This window comes from Micropterus salmoides, unplaced genomic scaffold (genome assembly GCF_014851395.1).
Source record: "Micropterus salmoides isolate LMB-PRFRI ecotype aquatic unplaced genomic scaffold, ASM1485139v1 Ms_hic_scaffold_15, whole genome shotgun sequence".
Classification (NCBI taxonomy): Eukaryota; Metazoa; Chordata; class Actinopteri; order Centrarchiformes; family Centrarchidae; genus Micropterus; species Micropterus salmoides.
The window spans coordinates 17,311,847-17,327,351 of record NW_024040596.1 but is presented as its reverse complement, the minus strand read 5'-3'; the positions used below and the strand labels follow the sequence as shown (position 1 = coordinate 17,327,351).

General features: G+C 41.3%; 1 protein-coding gene across 2 annotated transcripts in view; it reads right to left on the bottom strand.

Moving 5' to 3' along the window:
• gsk3ba (glycogen synthase kinase 3 beta, genome duplicate a) overlaps positions 1-15,505 on the bottom strand; it is a 33,933-nt gene that overhangs the window by 10,378 nt on the left and 8,050 nt on the right. For both annotated transcript variants that reach the window (XM_038720698.1, XM_038720699.1), the window contains exons 2-3: positions 13,133-13,326; positions 4,366-4,449 (exon numbers count right to left, since the gene is read on the bottom strand). In XM_038720698.1, the coding sequence (XP_038576626.1) occupies positions 4,366-4,449; positions 13,133-13,326 (278 nt within the window). The remainder of the gene's footprint in view (positions 1-4,365; positions 4,450-13,132; positions 13,327-15,505) is intronic.

The following is a 15,505-nucleotide window of genomic DNA, read 5'->3' as shown; positions in this document are numbered from 1 at the left end:
ACACACCTGTGGGACATATTGCCTTGGAGTAAAATGTCAGGGCTTCAGTTAATTTAATTATTCTCTCCCCATTTCCTCCTCTCCCCATCTGTTAGCAATAGTCAGCAGCTTAGCCTGGTGGAAAGAGCTTCTTCCTGCATGTCTGCATTGCACAGTGAGTGAGCTAGGCCCGCAAAGAGCTCCCAGACAGACTGCGTGGTACACTTCTGTCAGCTCAATGCCCTGCTTTGTACTGACTGCTCTCTCCCGCTCACACTCAATCAGACACATACACAGGGCCGGGCAGACAGCCTAACACGAGCAGGTTCAGATATCAATGACGTTGAGCAGCATTTCCCGGACAGCTCTCAGACATTGGTAGCTTCGTTTACACATTGACTGTTATTGGCACCACCTCCCCCCGACACTCTTTCTCTGTGTGCCTTTCTCCTCCAGCCATGTGCGTTTCTCCGCTAGCAAAACTCCCATTGATAACATCTGTGACGACTAGAAGACCCACTCCGCCTCCTGCTAGCACAACTAAAGCTATATTTAGCCTAGCAACAGCAATGACTCACTTCCTGCCTCACTACAAAGCCACTTCCTTGGCTTGCTCCCAAATGGTTAGCCAAGCGGAAATCTGATTGGTTCCTTGCTCACACCCGACTGAATAACTCAGACTCTAATTTGCTGAGATAAACGCTTGCACCTGAACAACTGGCTCAGCTGTCTTAACAACAATCACCATGCTACGGTGTGTAAAAGACGGGGACTGATGGAATCTGGGCAGTATGTAATATACAGCATGCATGTCAGTTTCCACAAGCTTATATTAGCATGTGGGTTTGTGATTCCTGGTCATGTGCCCTTTGCCAAGTATGGCAATCATACTGGACACATAACATAAGTTAGCACTTGACATCATGCACATGTGAATCCATATGATTTACACAACAGTCAGTGTTAATAAATCTGTGAAATCATAGACACAGAAAGAGGTAGAGGGCCATACAGTGAGTGAATTATCCATTCTTTGACACACACTAATGAAGACAGTTGCAACTCGGCACTACAGATCTAAGAATAAGTCTACAAGTATGTGCAGGGGCCACATCCAGATACCGGGCATTAGCATTACCATAAACTCTCACTTTCGCTGGCAAATCCTGTGTGTGTGTGTTGGAATAGAGGCCATTAGAGAGCTACACTGGGATGGTGAGGGCCCAGGGCAATAATAAGCTGTGGGCCCATCCAACCACCTTTACCCCTACTGTCGTCTTCAAGTGACCATAATGTAAAATGCAACAAGCAGACTACACATGGACATTCAGTATTTATGCCTTGAGCCCCAGAAACCAACCAGTACAACTAGTCTGGAATACTTTTCTGCCCCAGGCAGGATACAGTGTGAGGTACTGAGTTAACATAGCTTTATATGCACCACCTAAAGACAATATCAACTGAAAAGATTTAAGGCTAGATTTTAACAGGGCGTTAGAGCCTGTATAATTTCAGTTTATATAATGCTTTAGTGGTTCATGTTGTCAAACAGATTAGCTATTATCAATCAAATTACCACAAAGGGGGCATGAGGCAGTTGTCCACTTTGCCTGGTTGGTTATCCACCCTAAGCGTCAGAGCATCAGAGGATGAAACATTAAAATACAAAGACGTGTCGGTTCTGCTCAAAGCAGCTCAGGCAGTTCCTCCCTCCACTCAAGGATGGATCACCAACAACACAAAGCATGCAGCTGTCTCTCACCACATACCTACAGGGTGAAAGCACCAAGTAGTGTTTGTCCGTTATTTGTACATGCTGTATAATCGCCAACAGTAAGGTGCAATATAGTATCATTAATGCTTTTGCCTTAATCTTTCAGTCCTGTGACAAAATCTAGTTTTAAGAGCTTTTATTATATTGCACTTTATATTGTTACATATTCCTAAATAAGAGGGTGTAGTTGATCAAATTACCACACAAGTCATTACCAGGCACATGCAGGGAACCTGGGGTCAGGCAGAATTATTCCAGCATAGGAGGACTGGTTGGTTTCTGGGTCTCTTTGCAAATAATTAAGCTTCCAATTGTAGTAATTGTAGGTGAGACAGGCGGGGGTCAACAGGGGCGCAACAACATCCGCTAGTAGGTTAATGCTGTCATGTCTCCAGTGGTTTATGAATGTTGTAATTCATATTGGTGAACTAAAAAGCACTCTGGCAAGATTATTGATGCATGTGTTTTTGCATGTTGGGGAAAAAAGTGAAGTCACTACAAGCAAGCGTGTTCTTTTCTGTGCACACAGATGTACACAGATGAGATTTTGAGAAGCAACCACAGTGGAGGTAACTACATATTGTGGTAAAAGTCAAACCTCTATTTACATACCTGCCTATGCTGTTTGGATCTGTGGCCTTCTGTTTAAACAGTATTATACAAGTGTCTAAAGAGTAAACGCAAAAGCACACTATGTATGCCAGCAGTTACATAAGATTACCTGAGCACGTGCTGCCTTAACCCTGCACAGACCCTCCAATTAAGACACCAACAGCACACCTGACCTGACTTTATCTTATCTTTGTCTCACCCTCTGCTTTTAAACACGTCTGCCATCTATCCATCAACTTGTATGCAACTCGCCATCCATCCACTAACCTCCCTATCCAGGCGACATTATCTTTTATGATTTAGTGATCTATTCCACTAGCCCTCCCCCCTCTCTTTTCTCACTCTGGGCTCTATGGGAGGTAAATCCCCATACCAACAACATGGTACCAGTGTCCATAATTAGCCCAGAGTGATAAGGTAAGCGGGGAAGGGGAGGAGGGAGAAGAAATGGATATGAAAAGGAGCACGGCGTAAATGGGGAAGCAACAACAGACACAAACAAAAGTTGTGGATTATCAAAATAACTTATTTCTGTGGTTGCAAAAGTCAAGTTGGGAAGGTGTAGGGTCATTTCTGTGACACGTCACGGCTGTCAGTATACCAAGAATTCGCTGTGATTCCCAGAGCTCAGTGAGCACATGGCACATGAGGCAAAGGGTGATAAGTGGGTGGAGCCTACTGCATGGAGGCGAGGTCTCGGGTGACTCTATAATTAACAGATACCCTCTAGTCTGGCAAATAGATGCCCCCTATCCATCTCTCAGTCGTCTCTACTCCCACCCACCCTCACCTCTCCCCCATAATCCCCCCACAGCTTTCCTTGGCCTCAATAGGTGTGCAACATGGATGCATTCCTGACTGCAGTGTCATGAGTATAGTCCCAACAGCGTGTGTGTGTGTGTGTGTGTGTGCGCGCGCGAGGTTCACTTGTGTCTATATTTGACACATGGACCTTTGCCTGCTTGTCAGCTAGTTGAATGACATAGTGCAGCCTTGTAGTCTCCAGGGGAACTCCAATGGTGGGCAGACACAGACAGCAAGACGTCCCTGTCACAATGTACTGTGCTAATGAATTTATTATGGCCAAACAGGCCAAGAGGAAGACAAATGATGGGAGGTGGTGCAGCTGACAGGCAGCGAGTTCAAAAGGCAACACAGGCAACATCAAAAACTAAAAGTCCCAGGAAAACAAAAGACAGACTATGGCTAAACAGCAAAAATGCTAAAATGAATTACCTTGTTAGATACTGTGTTTATTCATAGTGATTACAATAAGTACTGGAGATGTTTAGAAAGCTAAATTATTTTACTCTTTTGATTGAAGCACAAAATCATTTAAACACACAGTAAGTCCCGGGAACCTTAAGGCGCTCTTGAAGATGAAAAAGCGAGTACTAAAAAGAAATATTCTTTAGGCACTCGTATGCAGGGCAAGAAGAGATTTATCTTTTCTGCCTCCTTTCGGGCATTCAAGAAGAGTTGCTTGAATGTAACAGCTGTTTAAACTGTAATATGCCAAAGAATTGATTAATTGTTCCGATTTGGCAATATACAGAGGAGAAGACAATGAATTTCCATCCCACTTTTTATTGTGAGCCAACTAAATGGAGGTGGAGCGGGTTGTCCACTGTTCAATTCTGTCACTGTCATTACTTTAAAGGATGAAATAATGTGCACTTCCAGTGAAATGTCTGTGTTGTTTACTAGATGTAAAATATCTGTCTATCACTGCCCTGATAAAAACACTGTGAATTCAAGGTCTGTGTTTTAAACAACAAAATATGCACATTTAAATAAAGACATTTAATAAACCCTTTCGCTTGTTCTGCATTAAGAGTGCTGTTTCATTTCAGCCAAAATTCAACAAGGGAATGCCCAAACTCTAATGTCCTACTTGTTGAGACTAAAATTGCAGTGTGGCATCAAGCACAATGAATTATGCAGACAAACCCTCAGACAAGCGGATGAAGAATAAAAAGGAGCACACTAAGCCAACTGACCTTGTCTCCACTGGAGTAGAAGAAATAGCGCAGGCGGACTATGTTGCAGTGGTCCAACTTCCTCATGATCTGCAGCTCACGGTTCTGAACAAAACAAAAACATGAATGACACATTACATTTTGTTTCAAGTCACATCTACGTTTCATGCTCATGGTTAAAGACTTGAATCTGTGGATCTTTTGGAGACCTTGAAAGCTTTCTGTTGCTCCAACATGACAACAGTTTCCTCAAAGTGTTATTTACCAGACTAAAAGTTAGACATGTCACTAGCATGGTTTAATGCATGCAGTATGGCCATACAGACTAGCACTTAAAAAACACTTCATATCTTATGATAGAAAACACATATGCCCCTAATCATCTCTCGAAATAATCATCTTGTTGTCAGCCACATCATTGTCACAAGCTCAATGTGCCAGTTTGTCAGGAATCAAGATTTGAGAAAATTGGATTTGGTAGCAGCAAAAGAATGCTAATAAACAGGAAAAAAATGGGCATTCATTCTTCATGGATGGATAAATGCCACAGGCAAAAACATGACGACACAATCTTGTTTTGCGCGGCATGTTGCCTGTTTCCATGAAAGCCATAAATAATTACAGAGAAAGGGCCCTGGAAAGCAAGAAGAGATCGCAACACAGACCTACAACAGAAAGATTAATTGTTAAAGTAAGAATTGTCTTGGGTCCCGTACTGTGACGAACCGCAGGCTTTCACAAGGCCACTAGAACAAAATGTAAGCACTGAACCCCGGTAGAGCACACCATCTAAATTCATATACAGTGTGTCCATGCGGAAAATGGTTGTGTATATGAACACTCTCAAGGGTGGGCAAGAATTCAAGCATTATAATAAGCTTTAACAGCTCCATTATAGTTCACATTTCCTCCCGTTTCTCCAGTTTCCCTCCTCGCCCTATTCACAGTGCTTTGTGTTGACTTGATCTAAAGTGCCTGTGTAACATTCACAGAGTGTGGTCACAATCCAGGAAATAAGGCAGAATACAGGGACAAAAGGTAAAATCAGACAGTGGCAGAACAGTGAAGCCATTACATAATAATCTTTTGTTAACTTTTGTTTTTTAAGTCATGAGCAGCATGAATAGTAGAATATGGTTATTTTTTATGATTGATTGTTGAACAATAGCCATATAGAGCACCTATACTGACAGTAATGACTACTTAATAGTCTGAATGAGTTTTATTACAGAAAGTTAGGTTTCAATCTGGATGTGGGATGTAAAAACTCAATGGAGTGCAGAATATTAATAATGAATCTAACCACAATGTAATCAGCGTACAGCCTACATTTAGTGAGACAGAGTGACTAACCAGCAGACTAGCTCGCTGACTAATTCCCTAGTTGGCAGACGGAATACCAAACTAATTGGCTGACAAAATGATCAAATGAACAGGCCCCTGCATGACTATCTGACTAATAATCTTACTGACTAACCGTCTTGCCTCTCACCAACAGCTCAACCAGGCACACTGTGTGGGTTTCTGGGTGAAGTTGGTGGAGCTCTTGTGGGACATGCAGTTAACTGGTCGCAGCCTGATGCGCCATCTGACCTGCATTTTGTGTAAACTCCCACACAATTCCTCCGGTATCTGAACAAATAATATAGACTGAACATGGAAAATACAAATCATTATAGAGTAAAATTGTTTTAGAATAAGTACTTACGTTATATGCATAATTATGTGGTGCTTCAACTAACAAATATCTTCATTATTGTTTAACCTGACAATTACTTTATTGATTAATTATTTTGGAGCTGAAATGACCAGTTGCTTAAGTAATAATTACGTAATTGTTGGAAAAAAAAAACCCCAAAAACCCATTCCTTTATTCCAGCCTATAAACTGTGAGTATGTGTTGTTTTTCTTTGTCTTATGAGATAATAAACAGAATATCTTTAGGTTTTGGATTTATTTTTCACTAGTATAGTTTTATAGATGCCAAAATAGAAACAATTAAATCGACAAAATAATAGGCAGATTAACAGAAACTGAAATACAGTCCAAGGTGATGTCTTCAAAATGCGTGTTCTATCTAACCAGCAGTCTAAAACCCAAGGTGATGGTGTAATGGAGAAGACACATGCCTTTGGTGTGAGAGACCCGGGTTCGATTCCCACCGTTGTGTCCCTGAGCAAGACACTTAACCCCTAGTTGCTCCTGAGGTGTGCAACCTCTGACATGTATAGTGTAATTGGGCTGACGCTTTTGATAAAAGCGGCAGCCCAATTACTCAGTCAGCTGATCGGTAGACTGTTGGCTAATGAGATCCCTCGTTATGTGGGTCAGGACCATGCTGGCTGGCGCAGGGAGATATGCTGCTGTCCCTTCCACACTTTTCTGCCACTTTGAGGATTAAATCCCTGCTCATTCATTTTTTAACAGAGCAGAATGAGCTGTCTGTCCTCTAAAACAAGACCTCATCATCTCAGCAGCAGCATTAGCAGCTGCAGCAGCGCATCTTGTAGCTCAATAGCCTGGTATAGTCGATTTCACTTACAGGAAAACACAAATGGTTCCCACAGTACTCCCACTACCTTTCCACCCATTACACAACTACTACCAACCTTTCTTATACAGTCTACGCTACCAACACACACACACACACACAACCCCCTTCATCATAAAGTGACATAGCGTGCGGGTCACAGACCAGCCATTGAACCATCGTGCACTGCGGGCAATGCCCCCGTCCTCTTGTAGTGGCTCGGTGGAAGAGTTTTAGGGTGTGTCTGTGTGTGTTGTTATGTGTGAGAAAAATTGTACCATATGGAGGAGGAGCAGACAGGCTGTTCAGTAAAGCCCCGCCCAGCTCCAGTTATACTGCAGTCATTCCTGCTGACCTGTCATCCTCCAGTGTGTCAGCAGCCCAGCCAGCAGAGGCAGAGAGAGACAGATTGAGAGAAAACGAGAGACAGGACACCTCAAGTGAAGCCTGCTAGAAGTGATACACCTTCATGGTGCTGATACAGTCAAGACAAAACCACACACACACGGTTTTACTGTTCTGTGATAGCTTATGGATGATGAAACGTAAACAGCCCATCTAACTTAAAGGATAAGGCCAGTGTTTGTCTGTATTTTTGCTATCGTCAACAAACAATAATGTGTAAAGCCCTGGTCACAACAGTGCTCACAGAGATAGCTGGTGAAATGCTGTAGGTGGCAAGCTAATGGCTAACGCACTAGCCTGCCGTCTGCCGTGGAGACACATCCTAGAACTAGTCAGTCACAATGAGCTTCTTTCCATTTTCTCTGTACGGACTGTTTACTCCACTCTGGTATCTTTTGGTGTCTTTATCTTTTATTTAATTCAATAAAGATTGAAGGGGAAAAGCTCTCTTGCTAGCTAGCTTTCTATCAACTAGCATGTTTGATAGCTAAGTCACTCACAGGACAATATTTTCAGACAATTTATTAAAAAGTCACATTCGTACCATGAACCTGTCTCATAGCAGTCTTTTGTTGAGCAGTTAATAATGACAGAAAAGGTTAAATAAAATGGAATAATGACAATTCCTTATAAATCAGCTTTGTAAAGACAGCCTGCTATTGGTGAACGGCACAAATTCACATATCAAATGTACCAAATTTGAACTTGACGATAAAGATTCATGCACATTTACAGTATTTCACCCCCAGCAAGCAAATCCACCAATCCCAGCGACTCCATTGGAATGATATGTCAGTGCTAGATGTGCGTTTGATTTAGTGTCACTTAGCATGCTCGCCTGGTGGTGCATTAAATCAGTAATTAATTGAGGTAGATGCAACACTTTTTTTAATATAAGTATTTCAAGGTACAATAATGGTTAAAAAAATACCCATATTGATGTCCATCCATTTTTATTGCATTATTGTGTCCGCTAGGCACCACTACCACCAGACATACCCTCACTCTGTGTCTGTGTGTGAGAGCACCCATTTTCCAATAGGCTGATATGTGATCCCTATGATGGGAGTGGAAGACAACCTATCCCATAATGCTCCAGGAGCAAACTGTAAACCAAGAAAGACTCACATTCATCAGCTGCACCTTAACACAGAGCCTACTCACATGATTACCCTGTTTGACTTTACTCATGTTGGACTTGCATGGTTCTTCTCACCCAGGATCATAGATGATCACCAAAATCGGGACAGAAAAAAAAGAAGAAAAGGCTATTGAAGAGGAGGGGGAAGTAAAAAGAAGAAAATAAAACAGGTGTTTCGGTATGTTTGTTTGGGGGGGAACATACGCTTAATGGCGCGTGCTGAGGCAGGGGGTCTGCTATACAGAGGGTACTGAACACCAAAATAATAAAACAATAAGCGTGATCCTCAGCTGGACCACTGTTTGAAGATGCAACCTGCTGGCATGATATGCTAACCACGAGCTAACAGGAAGAGCAGGATATGACTTCATCATGGTCAGCACGCAGACGCACCGATTGTTCGGCCACCAAAATTAATCGGCCGAAAATAGCTAAAAAAGCACTTCCGGTGTTCGGCCTAATACATCAAAAGCCCGAATAACTTTTACCAAACAATTACGTTGACATGTCGGCAATGTAGAAGCATTTTAAAGTGTCCGAGAAAGACACAAAATTTGCCGTTTGCAGACCCTGTTCTGCTGAATTTACTCCTAGCAAATCCACTATCTGTGGCTGACTTCTTAGAAAAGGCAACAAACGGTCTGACCCGCTTTCGGTGTTTCTGTCACTCGTTTGTGAGATGGCGATTAAGCTAGCCGCACCTAAATTTGGAGTGCACACGTATTCAAGCTTTTATGGTAACTGAAACGGACCAGTGCGAGCTGACAGGCAGGTGAGCGACTTTATCCTGTTCTCTCTTTACAAAGACAAGTGTTGCAGTATGAGAGTCCTACCTGAAGAGAGGCTGTGAAGTCTTCATGTTACGCCATACGAGAACCACATACAACATTATTTATCCAATTGGGTCATACTTGATGAATTTAGCACGAGTCAACATCCGTTTTTCAAAATAAGGTGTCTATACATTATGGAAATAAGATTAAATGGATTATATTCACAGACAGTATAAAACATATTACATGTGTCCTTTAAAAGTAAATGGACACACCCACCCATCATAGTCTCTCCAAATCCTGTGGGACACACTGAGTAAAAAGCAAAGTTTGACTATTTAATTTATGCAATGGTAAAAAAAAAAAAAAAAGGTAAAATAATGTCAATGTACCTCAGTATCTGGCAAATTTTTTAATTATTTTTTAGAAGATTTTTCATTTCGATGCATCCCTAGTTCAGAAGAAACATCTGGCCTCATGCAAGAACCGGCAATACAAATAGATTTGTGTTTAAGTGGCTTGTACAAGTGATTTTGAAAGAAGTTGTGCATTCTCCAATTTCACAGAATTTTAAATGTTCTAATGGTTTGTATATTTCATTACTTCCTATATAAATTACACTAGCCTAACTCTATCATCATTTAAACTGGCTTCTGATATTACTGTATAACGCCACAATATCAATATGAACATCTCAAACTCTGCTTAAATTATGCACCATCTGAAGGTTCATTTGTCTCTGGATATAATAAGGTCAGTTGGAAATGTAATCTTTGGGATGCCTTAGTGCATCAGGTCCTTGGAAGAAAGTGACAGTGTGCTGATACATTAGCAGAGACAGATGAATGGTTGTTGCAGATCAGATTACCACGGGCTGTGCTTCTGCAAATGTGACAAAAAGGGTCAAACCATATTCCCTTAATTCCACTGCCAACACTTTTGAAATGGTAGCGTTTTCTTTATGGATCTCCAAAAGTAGGACTTCAATCAAACTCGTAAAGTTCTTTTTACTCTTCAATGTCATTTTCATGAATGAACACTTCCTGACATAACAGGGTAGGTGCGTAACCTTAATGGTATTAATGGGGTGTTAATTATGTTAATTAACACGCATAAATTCTCATTAATGCGTGTTAATTTATGCACAGAAGGCCTTCATCATGTTTATTACACATGTAATTTACACAGTTATCTAAAGTTAGTAACGTTTGCTGAATCTGACGTAGCACACTATGAGCCCACTACACAAAAAAGTCAGATAAGAATACGAAAATGTTCTTGCATGAGGCCAATTGTGTATTTTGTGACATATGGTCCACCCCCACACCATTGGGTGGCATCATTTATCTTGTGTGGTTTTGGATAGCGAAGGACTAGCACCTGCTGAAACACTTCCCTGAACCCTCCAAAAGGTTAAACCTACGACACTGAGCTGCTTTATTTAGCTGAACCGGTTGGTTCAGCACAACTATCCCAGGGCGAAAACGCAATGGGTACTGACAAGACACCTGACTAAACTTTGACTGAACTTCAGTGACTCTCACGGGGGATGGGGATGGAGCTCAGCAGTCCCGGAGACAACTGGGGACACCTAGGCTTGTCCTGCAATCCCTTCTCATCCTCTCTTGCTAACACACCCTGATTCTCCTGAGAGAACCAAAGTAGACGTAAAATAATGAGCAAGAGACAATGACTACCCTCTAATCAAGGGACTAACTTTGTCTTACCCATTAAAATCAAGATAGTCCAGATAAACCTACCCTACATACCCAAATGACTTTACCTCTTTATTCAAGGAATGATTTCTTTACACAACACCACATGCCACAGCATGTATAGCCTAAGCTAGTGTGCAATGCCTGAGATGATTGATACAATTCTAGTGTCGGCACAGTAAATATTAAGCTAACAGCAGCTTTGCTGGAAATGTGGTGATTTTTCTGGGGGCACTGCAACAGGTATTTTTTTTTACACTTCAGTTTTTGTTAGGGTGAAAGAAACAACATATGCGGAGGGTCGCTCGGATCACGGATACAGAGTATGGACTGGTAGCTGGAGAGATGCCAGTTCACCTCCTGGGCACTGTTGAAGGTGGCGTTGAACAAGCCACTGAACCCCCAACTGCTCGGGGCGCCACACTGTGTTTGTGCATGTGTGTATTTCAGACCTGAGTGTGTGTATAATATACTAACATTAACAACAGAGTGAAAAAATATGCCTTCTTCTATAGGATTTTGTTACGTTTGAAGAAAGCCACACCAGCTAAGCTAAGCTGTAGCTTCATATTTACAGTACAGACATCAGAGTGGTATCAATCCTCTCATGTAACACTCAGCAGTGAAACGAGGACGCCTTCTTCCGAAACTGTCAAACTTTTCCTTTAAGGGGCCTCTCACCAATTTCTAATCTCCTCTATGATAATCACAGCTTGTTTAAATGAGCTGAATAGCTGCGTACAACAGAGGTATGGTTGTGTATGTTTTTCTGCGCAATATGGAAAACATTATAGTCACACACATTGTGTTGCATCATCTTAACTGTGCACTTTGGCTGTATATGCTCTGCCTTGTTCTGAAAGCCAGGGAATGTGACAGACACAAGCAACTGAAGTGTGGTGTGCATAGAAGAGATCAATTTAACCCTTGGCATAACATTTAGGGAAATCTTTGGTCTGGCTTTTCTTTCTTCATGCGATTCCTTAAAAACACTGTTGACCGACACACTTTAGATGACAATATTTTTCTGAAAATCCAAAAGGGGAAATCAGCATCCTTTGATCACCGTGAACATTTTTAGAAATGCATAGAAAGTGAGATCTAATAGAACCCATTAGGAATTGGATAGTAATTGCTATATACATGTTATTACACTCAATTGTCAGTGTATTGGGTACAAGTGTCTAAAACTAATACAGCCCAACAATCCTGCAATAAAATGTTCAGCTTTTGTTGTTTTAGTGAGTGGTTGATTCAACTTTAGGGCCATTTTGGAGGATGCAGTTTGTTGTGCTGGTGAATTATATTGTGCTCTACTGAGAGGTGTTAGTAATAATTTGTCCCATTGAAATAAATGAGGGTAGGCCAGCCTGCTTAATACAACCTTCACCAAGTTAGGAGTAAATTATGGCTATTGTATTAGACTACATTAGTTCAAGCTATGTGTACCTAATGAATGTATATGTCCAAAATATCAGGCATAATTTTGACACTGGTCCCAATTTGATAACATATTGAGATCATATCCCGTACCAAGACCAATAACGTGACTGTTACTGTGCACCCATAACCCTCAACTCTGACAACTTTAAACTTAATGAGAATCTTAACAGCTGTCCTGCAGGCTTGGCAGTCTCGGGTCTTTTATCTGTGTGCTGTGAGCTAGCAGCAGGGACGCTGCCCCCCGCCTGCCGCCACAAAGGGAGCAGAGACAATGTTGCCCAGCCGAGGAACAACAAGCCATCAGTCAAATCTATTCAAAGCACAGGAGGAAGATTCCAGCAGAGCTTGGCTTGGAAGGAAATATGACGTTTTCATGGTGGCAACAGAATTAAAGTTGACAGATGAGTATTCATTGGTTCTTGTTTGTTGGAGAAAACTACCCCCCCGCCACACACACACACTTGCTGCAAGAAAATACGCACATTAAAGCAAGGATGTGGCAAAAACGAAACGCTAAGAAGTTTTGCCTTGTCGCAGCTTCTCTGATCTCGCTGTTCTTGTGAAAGATCACTCCATTCATGTCTCTTTCACAGTTCCTCTGTCACATTCATTAATGCCGCAAATCTCTACTTTGTTACACTGTTTTAAAAAAAAAAGGATGACAAGGAGAAAAGAGTGTGCACCATAATTATACATGCTGCTTGTAACTTTCCCTTTGTTTCAAGCAAGAGTTGAGTTAGCTGAACGATACAGTGTGTTTGTGTCTGTGCGCATCTTTTACCTTAAACCTCTTGTCTTGCAGGACCTTCTTGATGGCAACCAGCTCTCCGGAGTCGCAGAGTTTAGCCTGGTAGACAACGCCGAACGAGCCATTACCGATGACCTTAGTGTCCGTGTAGCTCACCTCCTGTGGTCGGTCTGGGCCTTGGCCTGGAGTGGCCACGACTGTTGTTACCTTGCTGCCGTCTTTATCTCCTTAAGAGAGAGAGAGCCAAAGACATGCACATGCTCAGAACAAAAGTAGTCATATGCACAAATACAACAGTGTATATCAAGGAGTAGTGTTTACAGGTATGGGAGGGAGAACAAACAGACCTTAGAGATGATATGATAGATAAGGTAATGTAAAAAATAATAGTAAAAATTGCCTATTACAATTTTGAAGGCGGCATTTTCAAAATGCTTGTAGCGTCCAACCAACAGGCCCAAACCCATACATATTCAATTTACAATGCGATAAAACAGAAAAGTAGGGATGCATTGAAATGAAAATTCTTGACCGAAGCTGAAACCGAAGATGATGAAAAACTTTCCCCAAATACCTAATAAGGTTTTTTATTTTGCCATTTTTCAGAATCAGAATCAGTTTTATTGCCAGGTATGTGTACACATACGAGGAATTTGACTCAGGATTGTACATTGCTCACGATGTGCTTACTTATACAATAATACAATAACACAATAATAAAATAATAATAAAATAAAATCAGACAAACTACAGAATAGACAACACTAATATACACACTATGAACAAAACAATATAGACATACATTTTTTACCATTACATGAAATTAAATAGACATGTACACATGTATTCTGTGAATATAATCCAATTAATCTTATTTCCATACTGTCTAGACACCTTATTTTGAAAACCGGACGTTGTCACGTGTATCCTCGCGCTAAATTGATCAAATCCGACCCAATTTGGTAAATAATGTTGTATGTGGTTCTTGTATCACGTAACATGAAGACTTCACAGCCTCTCTTGAGGTAGGACTCTCACACTGCAACACTTGTCTTTGTAAAGAGAGAAAAAGACAGGATAAAGTCACTCACCTGCCTGTCAGTTTTTTGCCTTTTCTAAGAAGTCAGCCACAGATGGAGTGGATGTGCTAGGAGACAATTCAGCAGAACAGAGTCTGCAAACGGCCATTTTTGTCGGACACTTTAAAATGCTTCCACACTGCCAACATGTCAACGTAATTGTTCGGTAAAATTTATTGCTATTTTCGGCCAATTCATTTTGGTTGCCAAACTTTTGGTGCATCCCCACAGAAAAGCAAAAAAAGTGTCACATTTTAGAGGTTGGAACCAGCTAGGTTTTGTAATTTTTGCCCAAAATTAAATTGTTGATTCATATTTTCTGCACAGTAAAGCAGCTAAATAGAATTCAGCCACCATTCATTTTAATACTTAATTCATTATTTCCTACAGTGACATGTCAAAATGTCTTCAGTAAAAAAAAAAAAAAAAAAAAAAAAAGGTCTAGGTGCTAAACTCTCTTACTAGTCACTGTCTCACAGAGTCACACTGGAGCATCTAAGGGCGCTTGTTAGAGAAGCCAATATGTGAATTCTGACAGGTTTCGACTGACAGGTTGGCGGTTTGAACGTTGCTGCTGACAAATTTCTTGGCTCAGAGAAACAGAACACCTTCTTTAGCTACATCCAGTTTAACCCCCAGCAGTACTATATCGGTTAACAGCTGTGGTTGTACTGATCAGCTCCCAGCTGACTGACTTCAGTGTGAATCATGGTTGAGCTGAAACAGAGCATTCAAGCTAAAAAAAAAAATAAAAATTGTCCGTATAAAAAAACAACTGCAACCGCTGAAATGTTTGTAGTGTTTAGATCTACTTTGAGTAGTAGGAAAATTAAATATCTAGAGTACAACAATCACACTGTTATCTGAAGACAGACACTTGAATCCTGCATTGTGCCTGTTTAAATGCTATAGATTTTTATTTTTACATCAGGAAGCATGGGTGCTTTTATCCAAATCAACCCATCAAATAGGGATTAGCATACAGTAGGCCTAGCTTTCTGAGATTATGCCCACTGGATAAGACTCATTACCTTGGACAGACTCACTAACCGTGGAGTACAAATGGGCCGGTGCAATACGTAAGATTATTATCAGTGAAAAGTCATGAGCTCTTGTATCTGATGCTAATGCACTATAGATCGGAATCTGCTTTCTCATTCCCCTCCTCACTAGCTGGTGAGGAGCTGGCTCTGCTCCCCTGAGGTCACGGCGTGGAGGCTTTCTCCTGTTTAAGTGGGTTCTCACCTTCTGTCTTCAGACTGCCTCCCCCTCCTCCTCCCCAACGAAGTGTCAAGGGGCAAAATTCACATTAGGTGGCAGTAAAAGG